The sequence below is a fragment of the Rhea americana genome, unplaced genomic scaffold (assembly GCF_003343005.1).
Source record: "Rhea americana isolate MKP2758 unplaced genomic scaffold, rheAme1 scaffold_21, whole genome shotgun sequence".
Lineage (NCBI taxonomy): Eukaryota > Metazoa > Chordata > Aves > Rheiformes > Rheidae > Rhea > Rhea americana.
In genome coordinates this window covers 5,112,341-5,128,757 of record NW_028186258.1, presented here as the reverse complement: position 1 = coordinate 5,128,757, position 16,417 = coordinate 5,112,341, and the positions used below count along the sequence as shown (strand labels likewise).

The 16,417-nt window shown below is 36.2% G+C and overlaps 1 protein-coding gene across 1 annotated transcript in view; it reads left to right on the top strand.

The window, feature by feature from the left end:
- Positions 1 to 9,895: 9,895 nt before the first annotated feature.
- The window catches only part of ERN1 (endoplasmic reticulum to nucleus signaling 1), a 32,640-nt gene continuing 26,118 nt past the window's right edge, over positions 9,896 to 16,417 (top strand). Inside the window, exons 1-2 of the mRNA XM_085304786.1 lie at positions 9,896 to 9,931; positions 10,539 to 10,650. Of these exons, the coding sequence (XP_085160912.1) occupies positions 9,896 to 9,931; positions 10,539 to 10,650 (148 nt within the window). The remainder of the gene's footprint in view (positions 9,932 to 10,538; positions 10,651 to 16,417) is intronic.

Below are 16,417 nucleotides of genomic sequence, written 5' to 3'. Positions count from 1 at the left end.
GCCCGGGGAAGGCCCGGCCCCGCGCAGGCCGGGCCCGCCTGCCCCCTCGGCGGGAGGAGAAGCGGCCGCGGGGGGCTGCTGGCCCCGAAGCGGCCGTTTCACTGCCGTGGGCTGCCGACAGCCGCCTGCCTCGCCGGGGGACTTGGTGCGCCCGAGTCCGTGCTGCTGTCTGGCTGCACCCAGCACCTACCCAAACGTTCTCTGTTTAAGAGCATACAACAATTTTCTCAGTTAAAAATACAATTTTCCGTAAGCCTGTTCATCAGAGTAGCGTGAAGAAACTATGTAGCTGAATCTAGGAACTGGTGAGAGGCTTTTAGAAGATCTTTCCTGGGTCCCATCACTTTGTTGCTGTGTGCCATCATCTGTCTTTATCTGGTAGACTCTTGCTGTGACCTCCAAAGTGGGAGACTTATTTTATTTTTTTTTTTCCTGGAAAAAAACATAATATATATGTTGATACCAGATAGAAATGATTAACTGCATACCTTGGGGAGGTTGCTGTGTCCCATCTTCAGGGCATTTTAATCATTCTCTTTCTAGAACGAAGATARCAATGTGCATTAAATGGACATACAGTTGGTTTGTTGGTATCCAGAAGAGACTACAGTTCCAAATTCAGAGATGAAGGACCAAGTGCGCAAGTCACTGCACTACAAGTTCTCTTAAGAACTAACYATGTTGGCCGTATGCTATTGCACAGGGCAGTAAAAGCTGGGGGAATAGTGAAACTAGAGCAAAGCAAATTTGATGCTGAACAGATTATTTTCTTCTAAATTGGCTTTATGTGGCTSATAACTTTTGGTATGGAGAAAATAATTTTAAACAGTATTCTTTCAAATCAGCACTATCTACTAGGTGTGAGCTGAGATGGAAAATTAAGTCTTTAAAAATTCTATTGTGAAAAAGATGCAGTCCTTTGTAAATTCTCAGGTTCAGGAGGTAATGAAAAGGCCACCTGGTATTTACTGTTTCCATTAAACCTAAGTGTAGCAGAGGAAGGTTTTAGGCTATGCTCTTTAAGCAGGTATAATGGATTGTTCATTGTTATCTGAAAATACCGGTGTAATGTATGGGGTTATCATTCAGGTTAAGCAAAGCTGGAGGCTTTGTTTTTCGTCTAGAATATAATAGCTCCACTCCCCTTTTAGAAGTAAACGCATTTCTCAGTGAAGCTGTGCAGCGTACTCAAGAGTTGTTACTTGATTAGAAAAGTAAAAAAAAAAAAATAAAGCAAATATTACCTTAAAATCTTTATGACAGAGTGCTAATGTTCTAGATTGCCATACTGGCAATTCAGAGTAAGAAYATCTATCTGCTTTCCACCATCTATGATTATTTAATAGCTGAGGTTGTGTTGGGTTTTAGGTAAGAATAAACTTCGGAGAAGTTTTCTTTCAGGTTCTTCAGAGAAGAAGATACAGAGCTTTTCATTAATATTACTGACGGTAAGGTTGGACTGACTTCTGCTCAGAGCCCTGTTAGATGTAGGGCTCAGATTTTGCGAAGAAACCATTGATTTACAACCTATGATGTTTTAGAAACAATAAGAATACTAAGAAGTATTTTAAAATACTAAAATTATAAATCAACAGATCATTACTAAATTCTGTATGATTTCTTCTTGCAGAATCATAAAASCCTAGACTTGAGACTAGATAGAATTCAGTACTTTTGCTTTTCCCTAGATTTCTCTCCCCTCTTCTTTTTTCTACAGGTTATAAGTACTGATCTTCTGCCCGCTGATGTCTCAGCTCATTATCTGATGTTGGGTTCCCTGTTTCTCTGTGTTTCAGCTCTTAATCTAATCTTGCCCTGCCAGCTATAGTCCTCACCTTGACTTCCAACTTGAAATCTGTTCTGTGCTTTAGTCCCTTTTCATAAATATTTTTGGATTCTTTGAACTTAGACCCAGTCATCTCACCTGTAATTAATGCATTTGACCAGGAAAACTTATTTGGAACGGTTAACATCTCTTGAGTAATAAATACCCATGAAAAAGACTGTCTGGCATACAATTCTCAGTATGGAGGTAACATGGAAAACATTAGATTGTTTAAAGATACCCAGTTACTGGCACAATTTGTGCTTTTGCATATTTCTTTTAAGAGTACTGGCCATGATCTATTACTGTGTATTTTCTTTGCCAGGTAAATGTACCCTTTGTTACTTTATATCCTAACTTTAGTATTTTGTTCCTATACTTTATATTAGTTATTCATAAAAGGACTTCCTTTGCTATCTTTTCTTCCTATGATGAAATGCCACCCCCTRTTATTTAGGTGACACAGTGTACAGTTCATGGAATTGCCCTAGTGATATATGGGAACATGTTTTAAAGGGTGATGACTCAGATACAGCAATGAGAAATGCAGTAGAACTATTAGTAAATAAGCATTCACTATAAATATTTTACAGTACTGTGTATTTTGAAAAAAAAAACTTTGTTTTTGTCAGCAATGAAATAAAAATATCAGAAAAATGCTTTTATTTTTTCCTCATGGGTAGTGTTGCAGTTATACGTCCCAAATTATGCCTGTTTCCCTTTTAACATGGAATCTGTACAATTCAAAAATAGCAACCTCTCTGGGATAAAATTGGTATTTAGAACATCGGCCTATTCCCTCCTGTGGCCTGTGGAACTGGTTTCAGTGCTCTGTAATATCATGTGTGCAGGCAGCACATGCAGGCTGTTCTTGACATGGGAAAAGTCCAGCCAAACCCAGATGTCATTTCTGCTAATATGTTCTTATCTCAGCATGAGATGTTTGGCAAGTTAACTGACAGCCATGAAAATCTAGGTGAACATAAAATTTTAATGAGGGCATCTTCAAGTGCTATGTTCATTAACATTAGTGCATTTTGAGTTGCAGACCTACTGATACCTTAATACAGTAGTTATTTCGTTAGTTTTTTTTTTTTTTTTTTTTTTTTTTTTTTTTTTTTTTTGAGAGGGAGAAATACAGACTTGTGTAGCTAAAATTACTGTGGGCAACTCTGCCCTGGAGTGTAAATTCACTCTTCTATTCTTGTCTTTCTGCTTTTTTTGGTTGCTAGTGTTCTTGTGAATACTGAAACAAGTTTTGATTCCGCAGAGAGATTCTAGCCTGAAAACTTAGATGAGAGTATATGGTGTTCAGCACCACTGAAAGTTTGATCAAAGTCAGAGGATAGTTGGAGTGGACTGTGGCTTTCAGATCTTCCTGTTGTAGTACTAATGGACATATTGATGAAGAGTCACTGGAATTGGGATATGGTGTTGGTGAGAAATACCTGACAAATAAATGCTGGATCAAAAGATCTGTAGATTTGATTCCACTTTCTGAATAAATGTAGTTTATTTTTTCTTTGCCAGCTTTCCTTCATGTATTAACATCATTATTAGTTATTACCTTGAAATATTACCTTATTATTACCTTGAAAAACTACACCCAGTAGTTTATTGAATTTTATGAGTTTCTCCACGGCATGGTTTTATTATGCCATAGTGAGTCTTAGGCTGTAGCCAGGCAATGTAATTAGCGAGCAGGGCTATCGTAGGCTATCTGTGATAAATATTCCAGTTGCCTGCAGCATGCACTAATATTTAAAAATACTTTGCTTTGCCTCCTTATAGGTTTAAAGATTATGGTTCCAGTAGTATACCAGTATATATATTCCAGTATACCAGAAAAGCATAAGCCTTTTCTTTTGGTGAGGGAAGTATCTGGTGTTGCTGATGCTTTAGCAGATTTCTAGTAATTTTTCTAGAATATGTGCAAATGCAAATTTACAGAATTTCTTTGAAGCTAATTATGGAGCAAGGCATGTAGGATTTGTTCCTTGAGTGTTTATATATCTTGTCAATTTTATTTTGTTTGCGAAGTAAGTCATTAACAAAGAAGTTGTGAGGATTTAAATTAGATATCAAACTGTCCACCCTTCTTCCATCAGATCTTACAAACTAAGTTTGATGCATATATATTCCTATTTAGGACTCAGAAATGRGAAAATGATTTACTGGTGACACATGGCACTGTGATTTGTTTATTAATGAGTCCTAAGCAGTTTCTTTCAAAGTAGTAGCAGTTTTCAGATTTGGTAATAAACTGTCATGTGTCCACTGCGAAAAAGAAGTGTTTTCCTGTTCCTTATTCATACTTTAAGAAYGCCTTTTGGTACCATCGCCATAGCATAACGTATTTCTAGGTTACAGAATGATAACCTCAAGGTACTAAGTAGCCTRATTTTCTCTGCTATTTCCACTAACTTCAGTGGGTTTTGTGCATACTTAGTGACCTACATTTCAAAATTACTGTCTCAAGGTAGCTGAATTATTGGAAGAAACTATTCCTGTGGGGATCTATTTCTTCTCAAACAATAAAATAAAACAAGGCATTGGTCTGCTAACCTTTACAAAATTTTCAAATGCTGTAGTGAATGAAGACGGTATCATCTTTGCCACTGAGCTGTTTCATAGAGATACASAAATATACCAAAAATGGTTACACAGCTTTTTCTGTTCTCTGTGTGAYGTTGTGAGTCACTGAAAATTATTTTGAGTCATTTTGTTACTTTTGCTTGTAAAACATAATTTTATCTAAAGATATGTTAAGTCTGGAGTAAAGGGATGTTTCTTATACTAGAGTTAACTAGTATTTATGGAATGCYCTTCTATTTATTTCCCAATTTTAGGCTGTTACAGATGATTAGCTATCAATGCTTTAGAGCCATTGTTAAAGTTGAACTCAATGAGTGCCTGAAGCATTTTAAGATGTTGGTGTTTTGAATTAAGTTATAAAAAACATAATTCTAAAGCATTTTTCATCCCAAAATATTATGAATMCTTCATATAACATTACCATTGGGGTGGAAATTTTTTATTCGTAAGGACTGTCAAGTTAGTAGAAGCTCTCACTAAATTCCAAAAAGAGTAGTTGTTAAGATGGACATTATCACAACTTCAGATAAAATAAAAGGAGGCCCAGAACAGGTTTTCCCTCTGACTTATTTTCTCTGTTCACTAAATTCAGTTYTTTTTGCTCTGCTGATTCACATCCTGCCATATTCCTCTGGTATAGCGTTAGGTATCTCCTCAGAATAAAGCCACAATATGAAATAGGAATCTRTTCCAAGAAATTTGTATTGCATCGTAACAGTTTAAACCCTACTGCTGCAGAGAGAACAATATCCATGGATAACAATATATTGAGTCCAACTCAGAACTCAGATTATCATGTTTTTGTGATGGAGAAGACCCTTACATAGTTTGTACTAAAATGAAGAGAAACTCAGCTTTATAAATACAGGATTTCATAACTTTCTTATTTTTTCATAACAGTGATATTTGCAGGCTATAAATATCAATTTCTTAAATTACAAAGTTTTGTGTTCAAAACAAAGTCCCTTTGGTATTTGCAACTATGATATTGTAGCCTCTAGCCACTGCTAAAATTCACTAACAAAGTCAAGGTAAATCTTTTTTTTCTCCAGTCTGGGTGAAATACAGATAATTATTTGAATAATCTGCTCACTTTTATGACTATCATAGTATGCCATGTAAATAAATAAAACTTTGATTTTATTCTATTAAACTAACTTAGCTGTGTCTCCAAATGACCAGTGCAGATATTTGGCAAAATAAAAAAGCAATATTACGCTGCAAAGTCTATGAACTAATTTTTTTTTTAATTTAGGTCATAAGCTTCAGCAGTTTCAGTGTATCATGCAATTGATGAATCTCAGGTGTATGATACATACTCTTTGGARAATATGAATGAATGAAAAATTTTGAATATATGGGATTGTATAGATTTTGTTAGTATATAAATACAACTGTAGAAGTAAAAGAAAAGCTAGGGAAATTCAGTCTTCAGTCTTTCACTCGAAGAAGATGATTTCTTTAACACAGTGACCACATCAGTGCAACGTTGATGGTTAACTRTAAGCGAGTCCTTCAGAAGATGTAAAATTTGAATAGAGAATTATAGGGAGGTGAAGGAAAACATAAGAAGAAAGTTGTGTTAAAACTAAGACAAAATGTGCAACATCCATATGTTCATCTGTTTTTGAGAAACTGCTTTGRATAGATTCTTCAGTTAACAGTTTTCCTTCCCTATCTTTCGGCTTGTTAGTGATCTGGAGAGTATATGTAAGAAAATACTTTCATGCTGCAGTGACTGCAGAATGTGCAGAAGGAACTCTGCACGCTGGGTGCTTTCTATTCAATCCTGACTAACAGCAATATTGTAAAATACCGATCATCTAGAAGATAGTATTGATTACTGATATGTTGATAAGAGTTCAGAGGTCACATTTAATTCCATCATTTCTRTAACCTCAGTGCCATGACAAATAGTTTTTTAGATCCTCAAATGTTAAATATGAAAATATTAAATCCAAAAAGCTATAAGAATTAATGTTCCATATACTATATATTACTGATATTTGGTAATRAACCATAATTGTTATGGTGGTTATTTTACAGGTATATTTTTGTATAAATTGTGGTCAAATGGTGAGAAGTTGTTGCAGAATTAGATAYTAGGTATTGTGTATCTAAAAAGCACGAGCTCTCTAGTTTGACTGTCTTCTGTTGCAATATATATAAACTTGTATTTTATGTAAGCAAGTGAATTACTTGGAATCTATTTCTTCACATTCTTAATGTGAAAATGCAACAGATTTTAAGACATATAAATCTTTAAATATCTTGATGATTATGCAGATACTTCAATTTTGATATATCCCCCGTAAGTAAGGAACTGCATTTCTAGTACATACTAGTTGCTAGAGGCAACGTACATTGATCTGAATAATAGTATTTTACATCAGCCACAGATAAACTTTAATTTAAATGATCAGTTTTAATTTTTTGAAGTACTTGTGCATTTTCCAGGAATATAACTAGAAAATAATATTGTAATATATTGAATGAATTACTGTATTTGCAGAAAGACATTTCAATATCCTCCCTTATGCAAGTCTCTCAAAAGCTGTTCTGTGTGCCATTGGACATTTCTGGTCTAGTTATTTTGAGTCTTGGACAAAGTGTAGTAAAATACTAGGTTTTGGTTAGATTCGTGCGTTTGATAAATTTATTTTTCTTTCCAACTGGTTGTTGACTTTATCTGTAAAATTCCATCAAAAAGCTATATTAACTAACTCAGAATTTAGAAGTGCCTACGAGCAGTAGTATCACATTTTCTGTACCTAGAAGCTTTCTGTGGTAGGTATTAGTACAAGCCAGTAAAATAGGATGAGATAACTGAATATTGCARAATTTCTTGTGCGATATTTTAGTGTGAGGTTTTCTCAATAAAACTACCTTTGCATGGTTGGAATCTAGTGAGTGGTATTTAAGGTCTATTTTACTGCACTCACAATACCATGAAATTTTAGAAGCTGTGGTTACAACACTAGCTTAGAGAGCTCTGTATTCTGTTTTACAAACAGCTGTGTTACCAGCTAATGCACATTTAAACTCCTCGTTTCTATATATTTCAGCCTTTGAATATTTGAAGTAGAAATGCGTTGCAGTGTCTCATATGGCGTTTGCTCATATCTGCCTGGCTGTCACAACTGGCCTGCCTCTCTGTCGTTGTTACACTGATTGGAAGATTACGTTAAAAAGTTGCATTTTGTCTGTCTGTCAGAACTGTCCAGTTCTGGTTCTCCCTGATCTCTGGAGTGAAGGGTTTCATGAGCTGAAGCCACTTCTTGTAAGCACTGGTTTTCCCTTTTATTCTGAAGATGCCATTAACTCATTACTAGCTTTGCAATTTGTTRTTCCTATTTTCCTCATAACTCTAAAGTGTTCTCCTGCAGCAAAAAGGTATTTTTTATGAAGATGTTATATGCTTTATTCACTTCTCAAAAGAAGACAGGAAGTGAAAATGCGTTGTGAAGGATATAGTGATTCTATAAGATAAAGAAAAATTTGTGCAGAGAATAACATTGCTCTTCTAAACTACCCCTTAATCTGTATATAGCTTGAAGGAAGATGTGCTGGGTTTGCTATATGTTGCATTTTATTTGCATCTATATTTCAACACTAGTCTTTACATTTTGGATATCCAATTCCCTACCTGCAGTTTTAAGCAACTTCAGTAATTTCCACATCCTGCCCTAACAGCTGTGTGTTCTTGCTCATCTTACTGTATTTACTGTAGATACAGTTTCATTGTATTCACTAACTGAAATGATCTGTGTAGATAACAACTTTTGTGGTGAAATGCTTTTACATCTTTTTGGATACAAAAACAAGCAAAAAAGAATATAATTCCATCTTTGAAAAATGTTCTTGTTTATAAAGCAGGTTTAAGGTTGATAGGTCTTCATGAAGAAACAGGTGTTTGCTGTGTTCCCTATGATGTATAATATACCTGACATATGCCTAACATATTTTTTCTGCCTTCATCAATCTGATGCTAGAAGAAAGAAATTCTCTGGAGTAGAACTTAAATATTTTATACGTTTGTGAGCACAGCAGCAGTACCAATAAACATCTGTTCGGTGTGAGTTCAGTTCTTCTTTGAACTTGGACAGACATATASTATGAACTTTAAAAAGCTACCTCCTGTATGATATTGGATGACATCTGGCAACTGAGGATGATGGTTAATTAAATGCAATTACCCTAATGGGCAGACACAGTTTATTTGTGCAGATAATTGTTAATTCAGAGCTAGAATATTTATTAAATTCTATTCTATTGGTACAGGTTTTTTTACAGGAAGTAATTCTGTATTTGCAAAGAAGCTATAAAAGCAGCCATAAAGATGTCTAGAATGCAACCCTGACCTTCCTTCCCTGTTTTTGTTCAATAATTTTATGCAGGCAGAGAGGCAATGGCAGATTTAGAAAGTTAATCTTCGTTGGGAGGCAGATTGAGCCTTGTAATTTGATGTCTTGTAGCTCCAGATGGATGTGAAAATAGGTGTGGTTTGTGTCTTCCTCTTCTGGTTGCAGAATCAGTGAGTATGGCCTATTAAAAGTTTACTTAGGGGAGAGAAGTTGGACTAAATGATTTTTTTTCAGTCAACTACACCAAGCTCAGTTTTTTGGGAGTTCATGTACAAAAAGACCTGAGGGGCAAATTTTTAAAGAATTACTTAGGTATAGTGTTTGTAGTTTGCTTTACTGAAAGTAATAGTATTTAACAAATGAATGAGAAATTGTAACTCCAGAATCCTGCTTCTCTTTGTTCTTGCATACAGATCAAGTCACTGAGCTGGAAAGTTATCCCTGAGTTCAGTTCTACTTAGGAACATCTCTAGATGCATATATTGCAGGCCAGGACAGGAGGAACTGTTATTCATTATTCCTAGGAACAAACATTGCAAAGTGTGTTTTCTCATTTGGCTGTGAATATTTTAAGTGTATGTGTCTTCCATATGAACATTAGCCCACATAATTTAGCTATGTTAAATAATAAAAGTTGTGTTTATGCATTAAGATACAGCTCTTTTTTTCCTGCACCCCCAGTATTTTTTTTGTGATCTGTGATTTGTGTATTATTGATTTGTACTTGTATTTTTTCTGTGCTGTGTCTTTTAGAGTTGTCTGCTCTAGCTGGAAATAAATGTATATACTGTTTTTAGATTGTACCTATAAGTTGACTAGTTATCACTTTATTATATTGTTCTTTTATATATTGTTCTATATATTATCTAAAGGGCCAAATGCTAGGGTAGAGAAGTACTGAAATCATATAATTTTCGAAAAAAGCAATTACTCCTATATCCATGCTTTTTAATTTGGCAATTTTATGTTTTGCTTTGCAATAATCTAACATGATTGTTAATTGCTTTACAAATATCAGTCATKTAAGACATTATTAATTATGTAAAACACACTTTCGTTTCTTCGACTGTGGTAGGTTAAAATTTATATTTAACTGTGAAACTTTCGAAACATGGCAGGTGGCAAGCAGATGAGCAGTGCGGATACAGTYTACAAATGAAAAGTTATTTGAGTAATAATCTGAGACTTGGTTAATGGAAATGGTTGGCTGCTAGGGTGTATGGGATCTTTTTGTACTAGGCAGATAGAGAAAAGAGACTAAATTAACATGTTTTTTTCTGCTTTGTGTGATGAAACACCTTGGACTTAGCGTCGCTGTTCCAACAATAGCTGTGTAGTTCCGAGTCCTCGCTGTTGCATGATACCCTTTTGACAGAATTACATACTCTGCAGGAACCAAGCTCAAAAACTGCTTGTGTTATAGAAACAACAGCAGGTAGCAAAAAACTCTGTACATATGCACAAATGTGGAGAGGTTTCCCCACAACAGCAGGTAGCAAAAAACTCTGTACATATGCACAAATGTGGAGAGGTTTCCCCACCAGCAGAATGGTTAGAGTGTTAAACTGAGGTTTGACTTGCAGTTACCGCAAAACATTTATTGAATTCAAAGGGACAAAAAAGTTGGCCAATCTGTCATTAAAAAGAAAGATGATGTTCTAGACAGTGTGGCAGTTAAGAGTAAAATATGCAATAAATAATGACATTTTGTGTGTGTGTGTGTGTATATATATATATTTTTTTTTCTTTTCCAGAACACCAGCTCAGTAACTGTACCAGAAACACTGTTGTTTGTTTCAACTCTTGATGGAAGTTTGCATGCCGTCAGCAAGAGAACGGGTGCAATCAAGTGGACTTTAAAAGAAGGTGAGTAGGAGATGTCCTCATGTCCTTTACACAGTCACATTAATCGTCGCCAAATCAGTTGATAATTCACACTGTTGTAGAACCTGGTAAATATTCTCCCCTCCTCCTCTTTATTTTTGCTCTTGCTCCAGACTCTGAATTTAACTACAGTGTTTCTGGAGTCATGTTTGTCTTCACTTTTTGTCTTCAGATTTATAATTTCTGCTTTCCCTCCCCCAATATTTAAGCTGTAGTTTTGTGTGTAATTATTTTGTTAATTACTTTGGCCAGTTCTCTAAATATTGCCTGGTTGCTGTATGCTGTTTTAGCAGATAGTATTTATTACAGGTAAGGTTCTGACTATTCTACATGAACATAAGAAAACACTTCTTTACTGTGASGGTGGTTGAGCAGTGGAACAGGTTGTCCAGAGCAATTGTGGAGTCTCCGTCTTTGGGGATATTCAGTGCCTGACTGGGCATGGTCCTGGGCGACGTGCTGTAAGTGGCCCTGTCTGATCAGGGGATTGAACCACAGGATTTCCAGAGGTCTATTTCAATTCCAACTATTGTGTGATTCTGTGACTACATGAGAATTTTTTTTCCCTCTTCATATGATTGGATAAGTAGGTGTCATATTTTTGGGGATGAGTGCAATATAAACCTRCATATAAATGTGAAATGGAAATGTCATCTATTGGAACTGGTGGCAAGGGGTTTACAGAAGTGTGATTTTATCTCTAAATACCGTTTTTTTGCTGTGCAGTGGATATTGTGCAAATCYGGCATCTTTTCTAAGCTAGATGTCTAGGAACAGCACAAATTTTTAAATAAAGGAACTATAATTATGTGTGGAAGTTGAATATTCAGTGACTAATTTTCATTAGCCATCAGTAGAGATAGCTCTTTTTATCTTCATGAAAATGTGGTATTTAATACAAATTTGTTTTAGGGGGACTCTGATTACATACAGTAGATGTGATAGCAGCAGGTCACTTCTGGAAGTRCATTAGAAAGCAGGACAAATGGAATGGAGTCACAGTGATTGCATCATTTTGTCCTTTATTTTTAAACAGACACCAGTTTAAACTTACACCAGTTTAGTAGGTGAACTGAATTGGTGGGATACGGACTGTGTGTATCTGATGTTTGCAGTACAAACCAGTTGCTCTTATTTCTGAGGCCATGCATATTCAAATGAAATCCTACCAGACAAGAAGTTAATGGAGCCAAGAGCTCTTTTACTTCTCGTGGAGTAAAAAGAGGTGAGCAAGTACTTTTTCGCAAGGATCCTGGTTAATGGCTAAGCTTTCCTCCCTTTTCTATCTCCCCTTGAAATTTAGATCTCCCCTTTCCCTCAACGGACTTAAATAAAATAAACTAAAAAATGAACAGCTTCCTCTTTTACTGTCATTATAGACTATAACAATGTTAAGAGAAGTTTTCACCAGTTTTTACTTGCCCTTTAGCAGACTTCAGTATATGCTGTGTGACCTATCCTAGAAGGGTATGAACACAGTGTCATAACTGACATTTATTTGCAAACAGACTTAGTAAGTGGCAAGAGGTTTCTTTGGGTAGAAATGGAGGCACTTGGGTAATGAAAAGAATCTTGGTCAAAAACTATTGCACAAGGAACTTCCCTTGTTTGAAAAAAAAAAAAATCTTGCAAAACTCTACTGTTGGTACATTAGAACTGCCAGACTGGATAGTCTAGTTTTATAGGACTTCTTTTCTCCTGTGTCACTAACTACGTATTATTCTTAATCTTATCCATATGAGGTATGTTAAACTGCTTTTTATAAAGCCCATTAATTTTATTTATGTAATAGAAAAACAAACCTCAATGAAAAAATATTACAGTGATAGTTGTCATTATTACAAGATGCTTCCTAAGCTAACTTAGTTAAGCATACACTGAACAAGGGCTTGTACATATATAAGCCAGAGAATGAATTTGGAAATTGAGGGGGTTTAATTATTTTTCTGAAACTTTGCTGGTGGTCACTCTTTGGGTGGGAATCTCAAGTGAAGATGTGACAGTACTGGGAGGCTAATTGCTCATGAAGTCCTTACCATCTTGCTGTGTTAAATCCCTGGAGAGATTTAATGGTGCAGAATTCAATACTAATATTAGTRTATAAACAGAGTTGTTCTCTACACTCTGTTAACATTATGCTTGTATTGTTATAGAAGAGTATCCAGTGGGACGTTGCATGTACTACAAGCAGTGTTTTTGCAGGTGCCRTTTTACCCTGCATGTGAGACAATAAACCATATGTTGTAGTTCACGTGATTTGAGAAGTTCTGAAGGTCACCTGAAGTGCTGCAAAGGCATTCCTCAGTTAGCAAAGGTTTTATTATTCACCTAAGCAGCTAAGGCTGCTTAACAAAGGGCAATTCATATATGTTTTGTTTTAGTTGGGAGAAAAACCCGGGTAGTGTTTGTTATCAGGCAGCACTTACGTAAACATGGAAATCTTGCCATTTAAGGTTTAATTTAGCACTGAAACTTATCTCTAGGTATGCAGAGTAAATGAGGCAGTGGTTGTTACCACAATAATTATGTTTGAGTTTCCTGCCTTTATATAGTGCTGCCAGGAAAGGCCATCTGAATACTTGTGCTCATCTGTTCCCATAAAGCAGGCAAAAAACCTGGGAGTTAGTAATGGGACTCTCCAGTAGTTCAGAAAGAAAATTGCATTCCCTGCAGTTATATGTAGGGAGATCCTGGGCCCATTTGTTGAAGTGCTCAGTACTTTAATTTCCTGTTGRCTTCTGTGGGTCATATTATCTGACAGTTCTCAGGGTTTTTGAGTGGCCAGGTGACTTGTGCTGCTCATTCCCTAGGCTTTGGAAAGCTGGAATATGATTGTCAAGTTAATAGAAAGAGCCCACGTTCCTCCCTGCCCCCAAGCTGTTTCTGAGAGAGACCTTTGCTCTGACTCCAGAAAAACTAACAGTGTGGAAAGGCTCCAGGCTGTGGTACTCATTCAAGATCAGAGACTAAAAAAGTCTGGGTGCCATCTCTGATCAATAAAAGTTGTTGTTAGTTCTGAGTGACAGTTGATGGGCTCCTTTGTTTTCTGCTCTGGCCACTAGCAGGGTACTTGGTGAGCCTCCTCAAGGCTGACAGCCATCTTTTTGCAGCAGTTTAATGCTGTTTGAGTTAAGTAGGTAGATGCTGGCATTCAAACAMAAACCATTTAAATGGGGTTAAGCGTGTAATAAAAACAGGGCACTGTGCAGCTCTGAGGTCTGCAATATCYGAGTCATCTTGAAGGAAGTTCAGCTCTTTTCCTTTTGATCTATTATTTCATACTTCTCTTCGTCCATGTGAGCAGAATCTGTATATACAGCATCTGATGTGACTAATCGGTAAGATTACCTAGGTTGAAATCTCTTCCTCCCTAGAATTGCTGGAAATGGAACTTCTCTCATTTCCTTTTTCAAAGTGTAGGGGTACAACACTTTAGGCTTGTTGTTACATGATATTGCAGGTCAGAAACCTGACAGTGATAGAGATGGTGACCGAAAAGCAGTTGGCAAGACTGACTCTGGAGAATGGTTTTTGCTTAATGTCAGCCTTATTTGCAATTCTGATTTCAGTGGGAGTTTTTAAGAATGTGGTTTTATGTCTGCCCTGTCCCCTCACATCTTTGCAAAAGTCATCCTGTACTTCCTGGTTAAATCAAAAGCTTAAATTAATGAATAGCATATTGAACTTCAAGAATGGAGTGTTGCAAATGGTGATCTTGAGCAGAACATTGCTTTGTTCTTCTGCCAGTCACTCCTGTGTATCCTTCTGTACTGTCCAAAGCAATCTCTTTCTTTTCCTTCACCTCCTCCTTAAAAACTTTTCCCCTAAGAACTATTTCAGAATAATTTACCAGAAGAACATATAAGAGGTTTCRATCTAGATTTACAGCAAGCAGAAGTTTTGTTACAAGCAGAAGATCTTCAGTTTTCTCTATGCARTGAAAAATCTGTGGCCCACATAAATTGATTTAAAAGATTTTGATTTCTGATACCTTACTCATGGCCTGGGGACTTCGGTGAGCTAGTCATGGTAAGCTAAACATATCAGGACTGCCTCTCTTAGCACTACTCAGTATGTAAATTATGAAAGGGCCAATCCTAGAACTACAGGTCCTTCTTCCATAACAATGATTATTCCTAACCAGGAAGAAGTGTTTTTGTAAACTAATAYGGGCTCAGAATAAAAAGAACTGTGGGACCATACTCTTCAGCAAACTCCAGAGGATGGTGGATTTATATCKCTAAACTCACTCACTGTAGCTGCAAGAGTTGGCTGGGACAACATGATTTTAAATTGGCCCGTTAGCCCAACTCTTATGGTGGGGCCTCAGGTCAGGAAACCGTTTTTTCCAGCTCATTCCACTGTGGCAGCAACTTGTTTGTTTGCTCTTTCAGAATCTCCCACTTCTCCTTTTCTGTCCTTGTTTTTGTRTGTTCTACCTAAAGGCACATTGCAGTGATGAAAATGTGCAACTCTGGCTTGTGCATTAAAAAAGACTTGTTTGGTTAAAGGCTAGATCTTATCATATGTTTGTGAAATAAGGAGAATATTCAAAGAGCAAAATTATTATATTTAGCGTTAAGATTATATTTTCAAAAACTGCATGTGTATCTTTCTTGTTCTTGTGTGCAGARTATGTGTTAGAATTATTTCAGGATAATCTAAAATGTGTCATATGCTTCTGCCCAATCAAAAGCAAATGATGCAGGCACAGGTATTTTCTGGCTGTAATGCAAAGAAAACTGTTTGGGGACATCCGCTTGCTGCCAGGTTAAAATCTTAATTTTATTGAAGTGTATCTGACCCCAATTAATTGGCTAAACTACTAGACAGCCATTATGTTAACAGGTTTGTAACTACTCCTGTGTTGTGAATAAGCTCCTAAAGTTCTAGAATAAATCTTTGCAATCCAGAGTCAGTGTTCTTTTTGTTCTTTTTCAGTCACAGTTATTGTACAAATCTTTTTTATTAAGTTACAAAAATGGGAGCTCTTAWATTCTTATGGAACAGTGATTTTGAAGTCCTCCAAAGACAAGGAAACGCATCAGTCTTTTTAACGGTAGTTTTATTCTACTGCCTGTGCTTTTTGGGTATTAATTTGCTTTGCAACAGTTGAAGAGTATCAGTGGCAATAATTTTTACTAACAGTGTGTGCATCTAAACACACRTGCTTATTTACACACACATATATTACCAGATCCGAAACTGAAGCTAATGTATATTCAGTTATAGGATTTTCATGTAAGAACAGTTTCCGTACTCTGTCCTAATGGAGACTGCAGGAAAAATAAATAGGAAACCCGTGGAAGCATCTGTCAAACATTAAATCTTCCATTAAGCACTGGAGACATTTACAGGATGATGTCCTGTTTCCTCATGCACAACCCAAGCTCCATAAGTTGCTTGACAGCTATGTTTGCTTAGTCTAGATATCAGAATGCTTTTGGACAGGATATCATAGCAAAACTTTTATATAGGAAATCTCAAGAAATTGTTTTTTCCTCAGATACAGGGAATGGAAGCCTGAGGGAGAGGCAAATGTGTTTATGTACTCTTTTTTTTTTTTCCTAGTGTCATTTTCTCTATAGAGTTTTTGTTCCAATATATAGTATTTATTGCTTGGTTCATTGGTTATTATCAGTGTTGTTGGTATTGGAACAGATCAGGCCTATTGAAATGACTTGTCTAATGACAGGGAACTGCAATTCAGGGAAATTTTGAAAGCAGGATTATGTGATTCTAGTCTCAG